Source organism: Pteropus medius, unplaced genomic scaffold (genome assembly GCF_902729225.1).
Source record: "Pteropus medius unplaced genomic scaffold, Ma_sr-lr_union100, whole genome shotgun sequence".
Classification (NCBI taxonomy): Eukaryota; Metazoa; Chordata; class Mammalia; order Chiroptera; family Pteropodidae; genus Pteropus; species Pteropus medius.
The window spans coordinates 5,288,714-5,308,412 of NW_024347867.1; the positions used below are offsets into that span (position 1 = coordinate 5,288,714).

At 33.8% G+C, this 19,699-nt stretch overlaps 1 protein-coding gene and 1 pseudogene across 4 annotated transcripts in view; both read right to left on the reverse strand.

Annotated features, from left to right (window-relative positions):
* EYA4 (EYA transcriptional coactivator and phosphatase 4) overlaps positions 1-12,750 on the reverse strand; it is a 124,597-nt gene extending 111,847 nt beyond the window's left edge. For 2 of the 4 annotated variants that reach the window (XM_039879038.1, XM_039879037.1), the window contains exons 1-2: positions 12,374-12,748; positions 602-651 (exon numbers count right to left, since the gene is read on the reverse strand). In XM_039879038.1, coding sequence (XP_039734972.1) covers positions 602-651; positions 12,374-12,544 — 221 coding nt within the window. In that variant the 5' untranslated portion in view covers positions 12,545-12,748. Of the gene's footprint in view, positions 1-601; positions 652-12,373 lie in introns of all 4 variants that reach the window. The other 2 variants (XM_039879039.1, XM_039879036.1) reach the window with 2 other exon arrangements.
* On the reverse strand, positions 3,656-3,769 carry LOC120615884 (uncharacterized; annotated as a pseudogene).
* Positions 12,751-19,699: the final 6,949 nt, after the last annotated feature.

Genomic DNA, 19,699 nt, shown 5'->3' on the forward strand with positions numbered 1-19,699 from the left:
TGGATTTTGAACTGAAAACGTGTAGGCCTGAAAAATATATGTTGGGCATCTGATCCAACCACAAGCAAATGAAAATTCCTGTATGTTGTGGCCTGGCTATTTTAATTCATCATTTTTACAGGCTCCAAGCAACCAAAAAGAGAATGTCAAGTTAATTTATATTTTCTCAGTTTGATAGCATCTGTAAAATCTGGCAATGTTTGATTTAAAAGAAAAAGAAATATTGTAGCTTTTTTTTTTGGTAAACATGGATTTGAAAGTTATTTAGTTTGTGGCAAAATTCCATATGTGAATACATACATGATAAGAAGAGGTTAGAAAAATGAAGGTGAATATAAAATAATGAATGCTAACGGTAGATGTTTTCAAGTATTTCTAGAGATGTTTCTCCTATTCTTTAAAGCTGACTTTAATCATTGTCCTTTTTTATTAACATTATGATTAATGGCAACTTAGTTGGTATAATATACAGTTTCCATACAGATAAGTTCTTAAAGAAACCCAATGTTTCAAATCACAGTTGTATCTGGAATATAATATCTTACTATTGCTCTAAAATTGCAATTTTTCTTAGAAAGTCATGGCCTCTATTTTATTGTACCTGGAATTTTGAGCTTCTGAAACATCTGATTCTGTGCACGTTTTCTTTACCTGCAAGAAAAGAGTACTAGTTATTCTCATATGAAAACACAACTTTCTCACTCGAATTCACACATTTGTTAAACTTAAAGTGGGTACAGCTTTGCTCACCACAATCTATAAAGTACTCCCCACGCTTTACAGCGGCACTATGCAGTACTAAATAGTGTATTTCATTATTTTCCCATGAACAGCTGCCAAACGCACTTTCCTAGACTCCATTAGTATTTAAAATGTTCAGCTAAAATAGCTTGGGACTAGCTTAACTAGGAACAAAGAAACCAAAGAACCAGGTTTCCCACTTAGGAACTAGAAAGCCATACTGTTCTCAATTCACTAAGAAATGTTTTTCCAATCGATATTGCTTCTGTCTCCTACTAAAACTCACAATAATAAACACCAGGTTCTGGGGACAAAGCATAGTGTTAGCTAAAACATTCATATATTAATTTTCATTTTCTCCATCCAGTGGCTGTATGTTTTATATATTTCTCAGCATATTAATTAAGTTTCAGCATTGCTCACAGACTTCTCACATTTATTTGCAGTATATTTTGCAGACCATATATCAACTTTGTGGTTTTTAACCCACAAAAGGTAAAGAATGAAAATAACTTTTGCTTCAAGGACATGTTATCCATTTCTGGACAATAGAGTGCAATACATTCTCTAAAATAAGGCAAAGCACAAATCCATTGCCTTTCATAATTTAACTGCAAACACAGATACTTACATTTGATTATTATGGTCTTAATGGTATATATATATGCAAAGTAGACTCAATTTCTAAAATCCCTTAGTTAATATGAAGCATTTACAAAATACATTTTCAAGTCCACTGCCATGGTCTATCTATGCAACCTACAGAATCCAAGATGTTTTAATTTCTAATAATGTAGCTTGAAAGTGAAAAATAAGTATACTGAATATATATCATAGGTGGAAACTGTAATTCAAGCGGCATCACTTGAGTCATTTTTTAATTTTAAAGATACAGTATTGTCTTTCTAGCACACAAAGTAATTCTTTCCTCTTCCGACTCAGAAGAATGCTTAAAGTACAAACGCATACACACAAAAATCTTATACTTTCAAAAATCTACATCTTTTGTTATCAATTCTAAGTCCAGGTATTTTTATAATCTGAGAAACCAATTATTTGCTTGATTAACTGTACTTTCTTTTACATCCTGTGTATACATTTATACAGTAAGAAAATAAAACTGATTGGCAAAGAAATTATCAGCCTATCCTATTTGTAACATCTTCTATGCTCTTAACATGAAACTCAATACTGTGAGATGGAAGGGTGAAGAAATGTTTCCAAGAGTAATTAGTTAAAAATAAATACTTTTCTTAAAATGTCAACATAAAATTCACTACAAAACCCACAAAAGTCTTATGGCCATTAATATTTGTCCAAGAAAAATAAAAACTAAAAAGGAAGGATACCAGAATAAAATCCTTCTTTCCCACCAGTTCTTTCCTATGAATCATCACCAGAAACTACAAGAACTGCCCAATGAATATGTAGAAATCACCTCAAAGTGAATGGTACTTTCCTTAAACTGTGATGCTTGACTTTGGGACTGAATGAAGAAACTTCACAAGAACCAGTCAAGCTTCCTAGACAAAGCATCATTCTCCAAAAAATTACCAGAAAATTCTAATTATTTCAATTTTCTCTCAAGTAGTAATCATAACACATCTATTGATTACTTACTATCTAGTACCCACAGAGTCCCAGCTTTATAGTTAATAAGTATGTGATAAAATATCGAAGTAGATATAGCTATTCTTTCAGATATTGTTAGAACTATGTTATTCAAAATGATTCTTTTTAGAGGCTTCATTAATGTATTCATGGTTAAATGAGGGAAGAATATTATTTAAGATACTATCACTACTATAGGAGAGGGATATACAGTGTTGGGGGTGTTCAGTGGACAATCTATCCCATCCAAAGGAAGATGGGGATGGCAACAAAGAAAGTGACTTCTGAACCAAGTTGTAAATTATATAGGCCTCAAAGACTAAATGTGGAGAAAGGGAGATATTTCAACATCATAGAGTTTGCCAGCTAAGGTCTTTATAACATGGTATGAAGACCTTATAAATGGTAAAGAATTTGGAATGTACTCTTTGGCCAATGAAGATCATTCAAGGGTTTTAAGAACAGACTGGGTAGAGATGGTATAGAAAAATAGTGTGGAAAGAGGACAAGGTGAGGACTAAAAGACAGATAAGAGCCTAATACAACAGAAGAGAAAGTAGAAATTCCATGAAAACAGAGATAGCATTGATCTCATACATCATTACATCCCTAGATTTACATAGGTGCTCCCCGCTATGGCCTCAAAGTTTATGTGCCCCTACAAGGCATATGTTGAAATCCTAACCCCCAAAGAATAGGAAGTGGGGCCTTTGGAAGGTGCTTAGATCATGAAGGTTGAGCCTTTCTGAATAGAAGTAATGCTCTTGGAAAAGAGACCCCACAGAGCTCCCTAGCCCTTCTACCGCGTGAGGACACAGTGAGAAGGCCCTGGCTAAGAACCAGAAAGCTTACCAGACACAACCATGATGGTGTCGCGATCTTGGACTTTCCAGCCCCCAGAACTATAAGAAAAAATTTCCATTGTTTATGAACTACCTAATCTGTGGTATTTTGTTTCAATAGCCCAAACAGACTAAGTGAATCATTTAAATCATTGCTAAGAGATGTTAAAAACCTGAATTAAAACAAGAGTTGAGAGGATGTTTTTGATGGATACTTCTGAGACAGAATTGATAGAATATTGTTTTTGATTGAGGCATAGTATAAAGTAGAATACGACCTGAACTTTTAATCCATCCTTGAAAAGAAATTTTAGTAATACCAAAGACAAAAAAAAAAAATGTTAACTTATGATTTGATTGATTGATTGATTGATTTTTAGGCGAGGCAACCCTTGGTTGACCTCATAGATTGCAAGGACCTTGTCAGCTTACAATCCCTTATTTTTTATTTTTATTTTTTACACCTACAGCACCTGGTCTTCCTAGGTGGTCTCCCATCCAAGTACTAACCCGACCCTGCTTAGCTTCCGAGATCAGATGGGATCAGGCTTGTTCGGGGTAGCATGGCCATAGACAACTTATGATTTTAACATACTTAAAAACCCTATCTTATTTCTGAATTGATGGATGAGAGCTAAATGAATTATTGAGAAAATTAAATGAATCATTAAGAAAGTTATATGTTTATATATGTATCTTGAACACGGAATTAGAAGCCAAATGGAAAGTTTTACCTAAATTTGAACACACCCTCCCATTTGAGAGATCAACAACACTCCATTAAATGGTGACTGCTAAAACATATATGCTATTGAAGAAAGAACAGTATTACAAAATACATAGAAACTTCTGTCTTCAATGATTACTAATTTAGTTTTGAATTTGTTTAGAATAAAGTTGAAACAAGCAGGCCAAGAAATGAGACAGAATTTCATGCCCTCAATTTAAATCCAAATCCTAGTTTTTATAAGACACACAAGGAGGTAGGCAAAAAATATACCAAGAGGGAAAAGAAGATTCGAATTAAATGAATTTAATTGGCTGCACTAATGTAAATTTTACCCTATTTAATGTTATGAAAACACATGCAACATCAAAGCAAGATGTAAGAATTAAAAGTTTAACTATTTTAAGAAAACTATTAGTATGCAATAAACATACAAATTTCAAAACACTGATTTTTTTGAATGAATGAATGAATAAATAATACCTAATTTTTTTTGCGTGTTTATCATATGTCAAGCAAAATGCTTAGGTGGATACTATTTTTCTTTCCAATTCACAGATAACAATATCTAGAACCAGAAAGATTAACTGGCAAGCAAGTTGTATAGTAAACTTTAAATCCAGATTTATGAGGACATTCTAACCAGTATATGTTAAGAACCTAAAATTCATATACATATAAACTAAAATGTTCAAAATAAAGATTAAAATATCTTAATATTTAAAAGTTCAGTTTTTCTTACATCATAATATAATTGCTGCCATTTATTAAGCAATTATTCTTTCCCACTCACTGTGCTGGACTATGTACCTATGTAATCTCATTTAATCTATGAAGACAGGCATGATGGATGAAATACTCCATTTACAAATGAGAATACTAAGGCGCAAAGAAAACTAAGGTCAAGCAGCTTGTCCAATATCCCACAGCTAGCACTAACAGGGATGGGATTAGAACTCAATGCTATATATCAATTCTCCTCTCCTATGCTAGATTTGCCAGTTGCTTTTATTATATTGTTTTAAAACTAAAATTTGAAACTAACATTCAATGGAATACTTTTTAAAGAAGAAGCGACTAGATACTTCTTATATCAACCATTAAACACATCTTTTAAATCAGACTACTAAAGTAACCAGGTTTTATCAAGCACTAATCACATTTAAAGTCCACTTAAGCAAAGCAAAATGGAGTTTTGAAAAAATATCCAAATAACTCTGGCATCCACCACCACTACTACCAACACCCTGACAACTTCAAAAAAAGGTCAAGTGTGAAAAATGAATTCTGTTTTTTGCTGTTTTATGTCTGGAATAGTAGCATCCACTCACTCAACAAGGCTTTACTGAATATCTCGAGTCTACTAGGGACTATTCTAGGCATGGAGATGAACTAGACCTGAGAAGTCTAACAGAACAGCTACTAGCCAATGTGGCTACTAGACCTTGAAATGTGGCTAGTCTAAACTGAGATGTACTGTAAGTGCAACAGGCATAGGGGATTTAGTATAAAGAAGAATGTAAAATACGTCGTTTTTTTATATTAAGAAATTAAATGATATTTTAGATCTACTGGGTTAAATAAAATAAATCCCCCTGTTTCTTTTTATTTTTCGAATGCAGCTACTAGAAAGTTTAAAATACATGCATGGCTTGCATCATATTTTAGTTGAATAGCACTGACCTAGACCAACAAAAACCTACTTGCATGGATCGTGCATTCTGGTGGAGGAAATATATCATTAATTCTTCAAGATTTTCAGTCTGTATGCATATGAGTAACAGATAGTGTACTTTTAAAATAAATTATAAAGAATGCAGGATTTAGTATTGAGAATAATGAATACTCTCAATGTCTGAAAAATACATGTTGAAGACATAATCTCTAAATGTTTTGCATTCAGGTATAATAATCACCATAACATTTTTCAAATTTTCTAACTAAGAGGTGCTTTGAGCAGCTCATGATCTTTTGTATGAATCAACTTTTGTAAGAATTAAAACATAATTAACTCATGAAAAATCTGCAAAACAATGAGTTTCTTTTATCTTATCCTTCATCTTTTTAAAAAGCTGGAACTAATTAACCCAATTATTTTCTACTTAATTATGCTGTGTATAAATCTTGAAACATTAACGATGATAAAAAAATGTAAAGGATTGAATAATGGAAGAAGACATTTTAAAAAGACCTTTTTTTATAACTTCATTTTGTTTTGAAATGTACTCTAATGACTAAGTCTTAGAACATAGTACACAGTGCTAATAAAAGATCAATTCTGCAACTATAACTCCAAGATAAAAATTTGAAAAATGAAAGTTTGCTAATGTGATGAATAACTTATTATACATATTTATACAGGTGGTATTTAAGAAAATATTTCTTCACTGAATTGTGTAGAAAATATAATACAAATTAAATTTTAAAGCATTACTGTTTAAGGAAAGCAATATGTAAAAAGACATATAAAAATAAAATCTGTCCTCCAAATGTAAATTATATTGTAGATTATTGCATGCAACACTCTTTGTAAATACAGAAAGTGACAGAATTACTGTGAACAAAAACAATTTAGATTGTCACCTTTGGTAGGACTTTAAATGTGAATATTCTAAAATGGGATTCTGATTGAATCAACAATATTTATACAGATATGGTAGCATATCAATGCCTAGTTTCTGTATCAATGTACATTTAATAAAATGTATTTTATGACTGAGTTAGGTAAAATTACTGTAAATAATTGCTTCATAATGTAGAATGGGTTACTTTTAGGTTCTGATTTAGTAAAATTAAGAGATATCTTGAAATATCAATTGCTATGTGGCATTTTTTGCATTTTCACATACTTAGAAGGTGGTCATATTCGAATTTTAAATTACATAATGAACTAAAAAATATTTTCTTATAATTATTCCAGCTTTATTCTAGCAATGTAAATTATGCTCTCATTTAAAATAATTAGATGGCCCTTTCACACACTTAATTTTTTTTCATTTAATTGAACTAACTGATATTCAGAGTTTATGGGCTTCCCCAGATCACCCTGTTCTCTAGTCAGTAGTATTAAATAAATAAAAATTAAAATATTTCTTTTTCTATTTTACTTCAGAATGCATGTGACATAACTAAGAACATATAAAAGTAGGCTTATAAATTAATTTAAAAATTGAGTCAAAATAATAACAGCTGGAATATCCAACAAAACATATAATTTTTATGAACCTTTTGCCAAAAATTATTGTTTATTTACTTAGAGTAGTGACAAAAATATATGTTAATTTTCTAAATTTATAAGTTAATATTAGTCTAGAACCTAGCATAAGATATATGCTTTAATGAGATAACCTATGATTATGCGGGCAGCCAAGTAAATATAATTTATGTTGAGAAGATCAGCATAGAATTGCTATGCTGCTAGTCTCAAACAGATACAAATTTCAGGAGACACGATCTAAACTGGCTTCAACTAAAATATCTCCATATTTCTCAACAAGACTTGTTTTACATTTTTATACATACTATAATTCAGTTCTTGACTTCTAAAAAATGCATAAATTTAAAAAATCCTTGGAACACAAAGGTTGTCTCACATTTTCAAAATATGCCTTTGTTTTAATATGCCTAAACAAATTTGAGAGGCTTTTCAAAAAAATATATAAAATGCCATTTTGCTAAATAATGGTCAAAAAACTAAACTCCTAGAGATGGACTTTGTAAAAATCTAATTAACAGATAATCTAAAACTATTTTTATAAAGTGTCATTCTTCTTTAGAAATAAAAATTTTGTAGCTCTAAAATTCGTACATTGGTAAAATTCTTTTCATAGAGTTGAGAAAGTTTCTTTACTCCTCCCTTTTCTTAGTATATCCCTTTTCAACCAAGTATCATTGTTTACCCAAGCTTCTCCCCCGACCAAACCAAATATCAGTTTCCAAAAGCCCAAGCTACAACTTATTTATTATAAAAGTGAGAGAATACTATTGCATAACTGGAACTCTGCATCTACTTCAGTTCAAAGAAAAAGTGACATAACCCTTCTTTAACTGTTATGCATAAATAAAGCACAAAGATACAATTGAATACTCCATTTTTAACTGCAAGAATGAGGAAACAAACACACTGTGAACAGTCGGAGAGAGAGTTAAATAAAAATCTACCACTGAAAACTTAAAGTAGAAATTATTCTTCCGCCTCTAGTATTGGACTGTCACGGGCAAGATCTTACTTAATTTCTGGCTGTTAATGCAGGGGCCTTCTAGGATCCAGGTTGGGGGAGGGAGGCTATACAAAATCACACACTGGGGAGAAATTATTTTTTAAATGTAAAAAGTCCTATAGGCTATAACTCTTCATCAGCTACAACTGTCACTACAGCATTCACATTATTTGAAAGTTCATTGAAAGGTTGGATATATTTAAAAAGCAACTCATAACAATGACTCAGGGAAACAAAGCATAATTATTAATGTATAGTATATACCTATTAAATCAAATGTCAAACCACATAAGCTTTTCAAATTCCGAAGCATATTTTCTCCTTAATTATGCCATAGTCCTTTGTCACCTGCCATAAACTCCACATATACTATATGAAATATTCAGGAAATTTTCAAACTCTTTCTAATGGTATGTTTTTTCATTATTACCCAAAAGGGACAATATCAAAGGTAACACAGTACTTAAAACGCCACAAAAGGAACCATAAGATGCCTTAACATATCATGTTACAGCTCATATGAAAGTCCCCCACTCACCCCAGGTTTAGAAATGAGACGAAATTGTTCAGCTGTAATACTCTGCATAAATATGATAGATAAGTGTTAAAAGTATTTTTTTTCCTTACAAATGTGCACTATAAACACCTAAGAGATATTTATCCATATAGCTTGGTCTCCTTTACATTTTTTGTTGACATGTTTCTTTGCAGTCCTAGGTGTCATAAGAAAGACAGTAGTATTAAAATAACAAAAAAGCAAAATGGAATATTCAATTCTAAACCAAGGTCTAGTATTTAATGAGCATAATGTTAATTTGGTAGAATCCACTGCAATTAAATTGAAATTGATAATTCTATTGTACATTTTCTCACTGAACTTAGAAAGGATAATTCCACCAGTATTAAACATCAAATCTTTAGTTTTAAATTTACCTCCATTCAAGTGAAGATTTATGAATTCATACAAATAATGCTTTAAAATAATCTTAAGAATTAACCTTATTTCCCTAGATAAATTTTGCTTTTTTGAGGTAACATCTTCTATATCTTTCTGGGTTCCCCCATCCCTCTTTTTAAAGATGTTGGAATGCTTTGGCCACAAGGTTACGAAAAACCTCCCCATTTATCATGACCTGCCAAGCACAACAGGCCCCCAGACAACACAGCTCTCCACTACTTAACAAATTCAGCTCATCTTAGTCATGAAACTTCAAAAGAATTTGGCCACAGGCATAGAGATTAGCTATCATTTGTTTTAAAGCATAAATATCAATCATTGTGTAACCTAGTCTAGTGCACCTAACATCATTTGTCTACTAGGTATAACTGATAACTAACCTTTTCAATTTGAATAACAATATAGTGATAGTCTGGTTTATTAATATATAATTGTTGAATTTATATGTAATACTTTTAGTAAAAGTGTCTGTTAAAACCTCTCTTAGGTTTGAATATATATGTATATTTTAAAAGATATTTTCAACAAGTATATAAAAACTTGTTATTAGGAATGTGACCAAAGGTATCACAATTATTCATAAGGAAAATTGAGAAATTCTTGAAATTTAAAAATAAATTGATGACTAAAATGTAAAGAATAAAATACTAAAGGCAATTTTAAATTGAACAGCATGATTCAACATATATCTATAAATTAATCTGAAAATTAACTTATGTATGATGTAAATATTTCTAGCACAGCATGTGGATAAAAGAAGTATATAATGACATCTATATTTTAAATTTTATATATTTTAAGTTCTTGATCTTATATTAGAATAGCATCTTTTATAAAGAGAAAATTCTGGGGAATTGGCATCAAATTTTTTGATTTAAAAAATAAAAGTAGATACAAGAAGAAAAATGTCTCTAGTGGAGTATGTTGCCTTTTAATCTGATATTTTTACAATATTGTAGCAACATTTTTGAGTTGAAAAATCTATTCTAAAGTAGTTTTATATTAAATCCATCTTGCATAACCAGTTATAAAAAGCTTATAAATCACCTTTCTTCAGGTTTTAATTTTAAAATGAAATTCTTCTTTAGCAGAGTTAATAAAACACAGATTGTAGCACAGTTACATACTAAAAAACACAAATTATGAGACTTCTGTTTGAGTAGATTTTCTATCAAACTGAAGTAACATTTTGAATCACCTACAAACTAAGGGCATAAGACAAAACAGCTCCATGTGAAGCATATTTCACACATACGAATATGTGGTAAGTAGAAATAGTCCCACTATGTAAGTTCTAGGAAAAACTTTATAATTTATTACAAGTATTTTAAAATGCAGAGCTGGTTTCTTAGATTGAAGTGAAATTTATTCAAGTAATTTCACAATTTTTACAGTCCTAAATATTTGTCTATCATAAAAAATGAAGTACCCTCTGCAATCTCAATGTAAAATGTATCCACACGGTGGTTAAACTCAAGGGTTAAAGAGTAAAGGAATTATAGATCAGGTCTATCTGTAGTGAAGGACTCATCCTAGATAAACCTAATAAATAATTGAGATATACTTACGATTTTTTCCTCTTTGACCTCAATTAAAATAGCTTTCTGAGAGAGGATTCTAAGGACAACTTATCTTGGTTTCCTCAATACACACTTATGAAGTCATCTGGCTTTTGTATTTCTCTAACAGCTGCATTACCTTCAAAATTGGCTTGCACCATTTCCCCAAAGCAAAATGTGAGAGTGACCCCGAACACACAAAATCACCCTCCTTCTGCGGGTGGCTGTGAGCTCAAAAAGTCAGATCATACAATTTCGAAAATTCTAACAGTAATTATAAAGAACTAGGAGGAGGAAAGAGAAAAATCAAAGTAGAGATTAAAAAAAAACGATCTCTTTCTCTCCCTCTCTCTCGCTCTTCCTCTCTTTCTCTCCCTCCTTCCCTTCCTCTTCCTAAGAAATTATAACACAAAGCATTATATGGTTATTGGTATATATTTTTGTTGCCATTTTTGATGTGATATTTTAGTAGCTTAGGAAACTTTTGGCCAAAAAAACCCAAACACACAAAAAGGAAAATAAAGCAGTGTAACATCATTATTCAATTACACGGGATTCAGAAAATAGTAACTGCAGCTAAGAAAAGGAGCAGGAAACTGGATAGCGCTGACTGATGCTCAGTAGACCCTGGAAACCAAACTGGAAAACGTATTGGCTGTGATATTTCATCCCCCCTTTCTTCAAACAGGTTCTCTAAACAATCTAACTCTGGCAGTAAATCAGTTTTCACAGACATTTAGAATTAGAGGATATTTTCTCCTTCTGAATTGTGTTTTTCTCACAAGAATAAAGCAATGATATGAATAGAGCAAAGCTTTCCTCGGTTATCTTGAATGAGAGAAATGTTTAAGATACTGTAATTATTGTGACAATTCACCCACATCTTAGCCCTCTGATGCAGCAAAACCGCAATTCACATTCTTTCTTCATGAGATTCAAAAATATAAAAATGTATTTAAGCCATTTATACCATAATTACCAAAGGCTTTTATTTCAAGTGTTTAAATCAAAGCACATGTTCAAGTGTACATCCAAATGACAGTAAAACTAACTAGAAACAAAATTTTTTTAAAGAAGTTAAAATTAAACTTGTTCTTACTATTATAGTTTTAGAAAAAAATAAAGTTCTATATATAGAAGGAAATAATTCTCTTAAAAATATAAAACATCATTGAGATGACTATATTTGAAATCTAATAAAAAACCCAAATTTGCTGCAAAATTTTAAAACAAAAATTATCCAAAAACAAAAGCCTTTCATTTAAATAGCTGGTATTAATTTTTATAATCTTGTAGTGTGAGAAAACGCCTCAAAGTCAACTATTAAAGTCAACTATATGAGAAAACACCTCGGTCAACTATTAAAGTTTTCTAATGAAATGTAATCTATTAATTATCTATTATTTCATCACCTGCATTTCTCCAAGCATTAACATTATTTAACTCTAGTAGCTGAATTTTATGAAGTAAAGACAAAATGTATTTACAAGTTTCATCATGGGCAGATTAGAGATTTTCTCTATATTGATTTATATGCTCAACGTTTATGGGCACATTTCTTCTATCATCCTTGTGCTAAAACTGAGAAAAATCCATACAACTTATTTCAAGTAACAGTTTTCTCTTAGCTAGAACTGTCTATTTTTAAAAGTACGACTTATCACGTAACATAATAACAATTATAATGCTTCAACCAAAAGCTAAATACAACTTACCTCATTCAAAGTCCAAAAACCTGAAACTAATTCCAGTTTTATTTGGAAGTTGTATGTGTGCGTTTGTGTGAAGTTCAACAGCCAATAAATTCCACTCTCCAGTGTGAGTAGATGAAACCCGGTTAGAGAATTACGGAATACTCCGAGAGTTTTTTTGTCTCTAACCAACATCCAGGTAGCCTTAAAAACACCTTGCTCTGACAAGAACCTCCTCACTCCAGAAGCAGTGCAGTTATTTAGGTTAACGAGGAGGAGACCTGGAGAGTAAACACTCTTGGCTCCAACCAATGGCTTTCCACGCCCTTCTGTTTATAGTAAGACGACTTGCCATCAGAGGTCACCCCCATCAACAGCTCCTGTCTTTCACTGGAATCTAAGGTACAGCGTTTATCCTGATTCACAGGCTGTCAGCCTGCTGTCCCGTTGACACATTCACAACCACTGGTGTAGCTACTCAGAGTTAAATCCTTGCATGAAATGTTCTAACAGCAAATTTTACTTTAATTGCTTTTAAAGCAAAACATTTCTGTAGAAGAAAACTCTCATGCTGAGTTAAGGACTGGTACTCATTTAAATAAGGATATAAGAAGGATCACTTAAAGTCCACAACCAACATTTTATGCTTTTTGTTTGTTCATTTTTTTTTTATGAGGGAGAAGGCCTGTAAGAGTTTACTTTCATTATTATATCTCTCCATTAAGTACAAAATTTTCTTCTTCCTCTAAGCACACGTGCATATGCTGACAAAGTGGCATTGTTGTTATGTATTTTTACTTGAGATAAAGGGATGAACACACACAATTAGAAATGCTCACCCAGCAGTTATCAGTATCATTTTATATAAAATCTTTTCTAAAATGAAGCCTTTTATGTTTACAAAAGAAAAGATATGTTACATTCTAATGAAACGAAAAGTAAACAAGAGCTAAATGTATGAGGAAGAATAACGCATAGAAGTCTATTCTCTGGCATTGAGGTTCCTTTTTTTTTCTAATGGTTTATTTAAAAAGAATCATTTTCATTAGAGAAAAATATATGATGCAACTTTAAAAATGTGTCTCTGAGATCTCAAAAGAAAAACTAAGATCATTTCACAAGTTCTTCCTACAATATTTCAATTTAGCATTTACAGGCATTATGGGAATTACTGCCTCCAAATTGTCTACATAATTCTGGGAAGACTTTTATTTTCTTTCATTTTTCTTGGTCTTTACAGTGTGGCCCTAAATGATACAGGGAGGCAAAGGTTTAAACGAAAGACCTACAGAGCCAAGGAGTAAATACCTCATTCTGAGTAGTTTGTAGCACAAGTGTTTCTTGAAGTCGTTTTCATTTTCAAGAGAGGAACTGAGTGAAAAGCCATTACCTGTTTCAGGTTTAGGCAGCGCTACAGAAAGCTCAGGGCCCTTAAGAATGAAAGACAACTGCTATTGCTGCTGTTGCTGCTGCTGCTGCGAAACTGGATAAGATCGAACATTCTACCTGCAGAACATGTTCAGCTCAGGTTTTGATGTCACTACAATACAGCTGCCTCGCTCTATTAGACTTAATAAAATGTGCTGATTAATTATTTTAGAGATGCTGTTTTAACAGATTCAGTTCTTGTTCCTATTATGGTTAGAATCACTCTAATATCTCCTTTGCAGCCAAATCTCCTCAGGCAGTTAGAGCTCTTGAGTATTGTGGTATAAAATAGTTTGTAAATTCAACAGAATTTACAACAGCTTCTGAAATGGCTACTTTCTTAAAGGATTATAAGTCATCCAATATTTTCTAAAGTCTTAAGAGCTCAAGAAACATTCATTAAAGCAACATCTATGTCTGTTCCTATTACAATAGAGACCCAACGAACCATAGCTAATACCCTGAAGAGTACAAAATAAGTTCTTCGCAAAGTAAAGAGGGATGACTGGATAGTAATTTTCCTTCCCAGTTTTGGAGGGGGTGTGTGTGTTGGGGTGGGGGAGTGTGGAGATGCAAAAAGCAACAGGTGGTGAAAACTTTGTAAATAAGGAAAATATAAGCATGAAAACAAATGTCATTGGTAGTTTCAACACTTTACGAGTACAAATAACCACAATTTTTCTGATGAGAAATGTAACCTTTTCCTCAGCTACGTCAGAGCATCGAAGTGTTGCTAAAATCATAAAGTAAATGGTACACTTTTACTTTAGACATTTATAACTCAGGAGGAAAAATTACATTGATTTTTTTAATAGCATTTTATGAACTGAGATAGTTAGGATGACCTTCTAGCCCCAGCATCCCACCACCAATTAATTACATGACCTGGAACAAACAGTTAAATCGTTCTTTCTAAGCATCCATTTCCTCACTTGTGAAATAAAGATTTCCATCCCAGAGTGTCAATGGTATAGTATTTATTTTTACAACGTGAACTATGTATTCTCAAAGACTCTACCAAATTTATTTCATTTAACAATAATTGTTTTTATTACCCATACTTAAAGTCAGGCATATAGTTGTCAATCAATGCTGCTAATTATGAAATAGCCTGTAGGTACAAATGAGTTAATAAAATAGCCAAAATCAAAGGAACTACATGTTTTTAAAAGCCATTAGAGCCTTATTACAGGTAAATGCTTGATTTCCCTTAAGTTTTAAAATATTGAAAATGGAACTTTGACCTCCAAAAACTATATTGTGCCTTCAGTTCTACCCTTCAGGATTTAAGTGTAATCAATGAGGGCCTGCTCCACATTCTGATAAAAGTGAAGCTATTATGAACTGCTGACAGCCAATACATTACAGCAGTGACTTGCATGGTGCTGGTGCTACACTGGTATTTGTTAAGTGCATGAATATCTTTCAAAGTGATATGCAAAAAGAGATTAATTTAGTCAATCATGACAATTCTTAGATTTGGTAGAAATTAAGTACTTTTTTTTCCATCGAGAAAAATCAATTACTGCAGTTTCATAGGGTGCATCTTTCATACTCGCCTTGACTACTTACTCTCCATAAACTCTTAGCACAAAGTTGGTGCTTTTGTACTTCGTCCTCTTTTCTTCCCATTCACTGGCATTGATTTTGTATATTGTCTAATGATCCATCAAGCACCCTACTTCTCCAAAGTTATAAAATAACTTCGGGCTTTTATGTATAGCATTTCCTGCTGCTCTTCATTATTGGCTAATTATAAGATGGCTTTCTGAAAAATCCCAATGAAAGGTATTAGAAATTAAGAGATAAAACAGAGTCAACATGGGAGAACCAAAAGTACAATTATATAATTCTGACAATTGAAAAAAAAATAGAGAATGGAGAGAAAAATAATTTAAAATTTCTGAATGTACAATAAGTTCCCAAATGCTGGTTTGAAAAAGACCATATGAAATCAAAACTAAACAGCTACCACCAACTATAACTGCCTTCTTAGACAGGTTATCAATGGGGTATCTACATTAAAATATAAAATCCAAAACCTAAAATCCTATTTCTAAATAAACATTTAGGAAATTATGTCCATGCCATTGTATAATAAACCATAAAGTAATCAATGCAGTAATTATATTTGCCATTTGTGTAAATCTTCTTCCTTCTTTTCCTGTTAAGGCTGACAACCTCAATTACATTAAGGAGTCAAGTGGGTAATTTGAAGGAGTGAAGTCGGTCAAGTGGAAGTGGGGCTATTAGCAAAGTATATGTTCTGTCCCAAACCATTCAAATTCTATACTTTCTCCCTAGATAATTCATCTGTTCTCATGTCTGGAATACCATCTATATGCTGTAAATTTCCAAATTCTTATCACCTCCTGACATCCATCCTCTGAGCTCCAAACTCTCAGATTCTCCTGAGTAATTTATATCTCTATATAAATATCTCACAGCCATATCAAACTTTAACATGTCCAGGCTCTATTACTTCTCTACCAATCCTATCTCTTCTGTCCAATATTTTCCTTGTAAATAAAGCCAGAAACCACAGTCAGTGGTTTTTGTCCAACTCTATATCTAAATTCATCTGAGCAGCAGGATTAGACCAATCTCAAGAACCAAGCTGAACCATGCCCCTATAGTACTAGACCAAAACAGCTCAACAAGTCTTATAAATCATCAAAGTTGACCTTTACAGAGCCAGGTGGTTTTGTCCTCAAGTTTCTTCTGTATTGGCCTTTCCAACTGGCTGCAGATACCACTGTGTCCCACAAAGAAGAACTCTAGGAAAATCTGTCATCCATAACAGCCCTGGATAGTGAATGGAACCAGGGCTGAACAAATTCCAGAACAAGGTGGTATCATTGATCACTTCAGCCAAAATCAGGAATAAATTTCATATTCCCATTTCTAAAAGAAAAAGAGATAGTGACCCACGAGGCACATAAATGAATCAGTCACCCCTCCATGAAACTATCCTGATTGACCAAGGGTAGCTTTATTTAGGACAGAGCTCCACATTCGATGAGTGTATGATCCATAATACTTAAACAAATGGAGTCTCTTATGACACCCTAACAAAAAAGTCTCATAAACAAGTACAGTTCCAAGATGCACACAGAACTCCCCAAAAGAAAGCACTTTTCATAATTGTTGGAGCTCCACAAGTGGAATCAGCTTTAGTTGGGAAGGCACAGGGGGATGGTGCCTCCAACATGGCTTCTAGGTCAGTTGGTAGGAATTAAAATTCCTGGTTCCAAAAAGTAAATCTAGAATCATTTTGAGGAGCAGCCAATTCAATCTCTGTTTGTCCACATTAGTAACCAGTGGCATTTATTGCCCCATGGAATGAATGAATAACAGGTACAAGAATGATGAGGAAGATATCTAAAGGTGTTCATAGGCTTTTTGCATGAGGGTAAAGGAGATGAGCCATCTTCTGCTTTTGTCGATAGAAATCTCAGTAAGGTTAAGGGAAATGGTGTTAAATCATGCCAGAGTTGTCTGGCAGTAGGCCAGCGGAGCCAGAAATCAATTAAATTTAAGGTGCTTCTAACAGTATAGACGAGTCATCGTTAGGGCATTTTCATTCAAGAATAAGTTCTAGAGTGACTCTGAAGGACAAAAAAGATTCATTAATGTCCTTCCAACCACTGCACCTCTGAGGTCTAATGTTTTCTATCCTCAGATTCAGAGTTGTTGCTCTCTCCCCCTCCATCACCACGAAATCATGTGTCATTTCTAGTAGCTACAGTTTCACCTAGTTCCAATCATCCCCTACTGGCACACAGACCTTTCATCCAGAAAGGTCAACAGCAAGAAGGCCAAGGCCATTTTTATAAAACTTACAGAGGCCCATATGTTCCCCACTTTAGCTCTTCAGGGACCAATCTAGGGGGACTCAGAGAGCAGTTTACCTAATCAATTGATCGATATCATTATAATCTAGGATGATTCAGTTCAACAAGAAAATTCTGAACTAGAATAAGACTGAATCCTCTGTTCCCCATTTTGTCTATGCTGCCACCCAGAGGATGTTCCAAACAGACTGGTCTGGGTTAGCTAGTAGGGGAAAGACAGACTCATCATGTCTAGAAACAGTCAGGATATTTCAAATTTTCAAAATATAAAATTTTGATAAATCTTCTGACCCCTTTCATCCTCATCATAACCTAGATGTGGCTGGGAGGTGATTATTAATTGAGGCCAGTTGGATTCAGTAACTAAACTGTCTTACTAATGTATGTGGACCAGACAGTGATCGAGTAGGGAGAATTATAAATCTTTTGAGTTGAAGCTATTCCAATGCTCAACAAGACAAAATGCTTGTGGATGACAGGGAGCAAGAAAGGGCCACTGGATACCTTGACTATCGGCCCTGGCTTTTGTGATAGAAGGCACACCACTGTCAGATTTATGTAGATTAATTTCAAGGGCCACAATGATGTGGCCGAAGTTAGCTTATTGAAATGGGCCAGCAAAACCATAACCTGAAAAAGTGTCAACAGCAGTGTGGCACCACCTGTAGTCCCAAGAGGGAGGTCCAATGCAGTCAATCTGTCAGAAATGGCAGGTATAAACACCTGTGAAACATGTCTTTTCTCACTAAGGCAAACAGGTCAGCTGTTCACAGAAGTCACCAATCTTCTATGCCAGCCACCCCTACATCAGAAACACAGAATGCTTTACTTCGTGCCTAGTCAGTGACTACAAGTGTGCTGCAAGGCCAGGACAATAATGATTCTAGGCAGCCATGGCGGCAATCTGGTTGGCACAAGCTGAACCAGCAGCTCGATTCCAGTTGGTTCTCATCATAGAATAGGCATTTACCAAAAGCGTTTTCATGAATGACCCTGACAGCTTAACCATTTCCACAGCTTGTGGCCCCCAAGAGGGATGTTTTTAATCTGCCAGTTGGTAGTTTTTCAAGTGGCAGGCCAAACAACTAGGTCACTGGCAACATTCCCAGAGACAGTAAATATATAACAAGATTCATTAAGGGAAGTATTGGCTAGCACGATGAGAACTGCCTTGAACTCTACACACTGAGCAGAGACAATATCCATTTTCTGCACAGCTGATGGTGAGGCTGAACAGCCACAGCAGCCCAGTGGATACCAATAGGTTTAAATTTAGCCAACCCATCAATGAACCAGGTCCAGGCACTTAACGGAACCTCCTGTGAATCAGGAGGATAAAGTTTTCCCAGAAGAGAGAGTTGCCACTTTTTCATGTGAAGTCAAGATAACACTGATATCAGCCCAGCTGCATTCATGACCATAGCCTTTTCTGTCTGACAATTGAAGCTTGTTGAGCCCTTCCCACCTTGTTACACATTGAGTATGAGCTAACCACTCTAAAGTGTGACTATCAGGCTCAAGAGTTATCAGCCCTCCATGGACCAGGTGTTCATTTTGACACAAAACAAGCATACCTAGTATTCCTGTAAGAGAAAGGATGAGTCCAAACTCCAAGTGGTACCTCTGAGTGGAGGCTGCCTCCTTTTGCCGGAGGCTCCAATCAAGGAAGTCATAGAGACTTGAAGGTCAAAAGAGGTCAGTAGGGTTGTAGGCCTCAAACATATTAGCAGTCCTCTATTTGTAGCCCTTCCAGATCAAAACACTCCCTGCTTGATTTTATAAACATGTATAATATAAACATGTAAAATTCAGTGGAAGCTATAAAGAGATACATTGAATTGGCCCAATGGGCCCCACCCACAAGGTGTGCTAGCTTCCTTCCCCCACTGCAAACCCTGCAAGCCACATTCACTAAATTCGGGTATCCCCTCTTTCCATGGCATGGGTAGGATGGTGAACTGAGCAGTTGAATCTAACGTAGTCATAGAAGTTTAGGTCCCTCCCCTCTCCAGGACTTTCTCAGCATATTACATATTTCTTATCTACCATTTGGATGGGTGAATAAGAA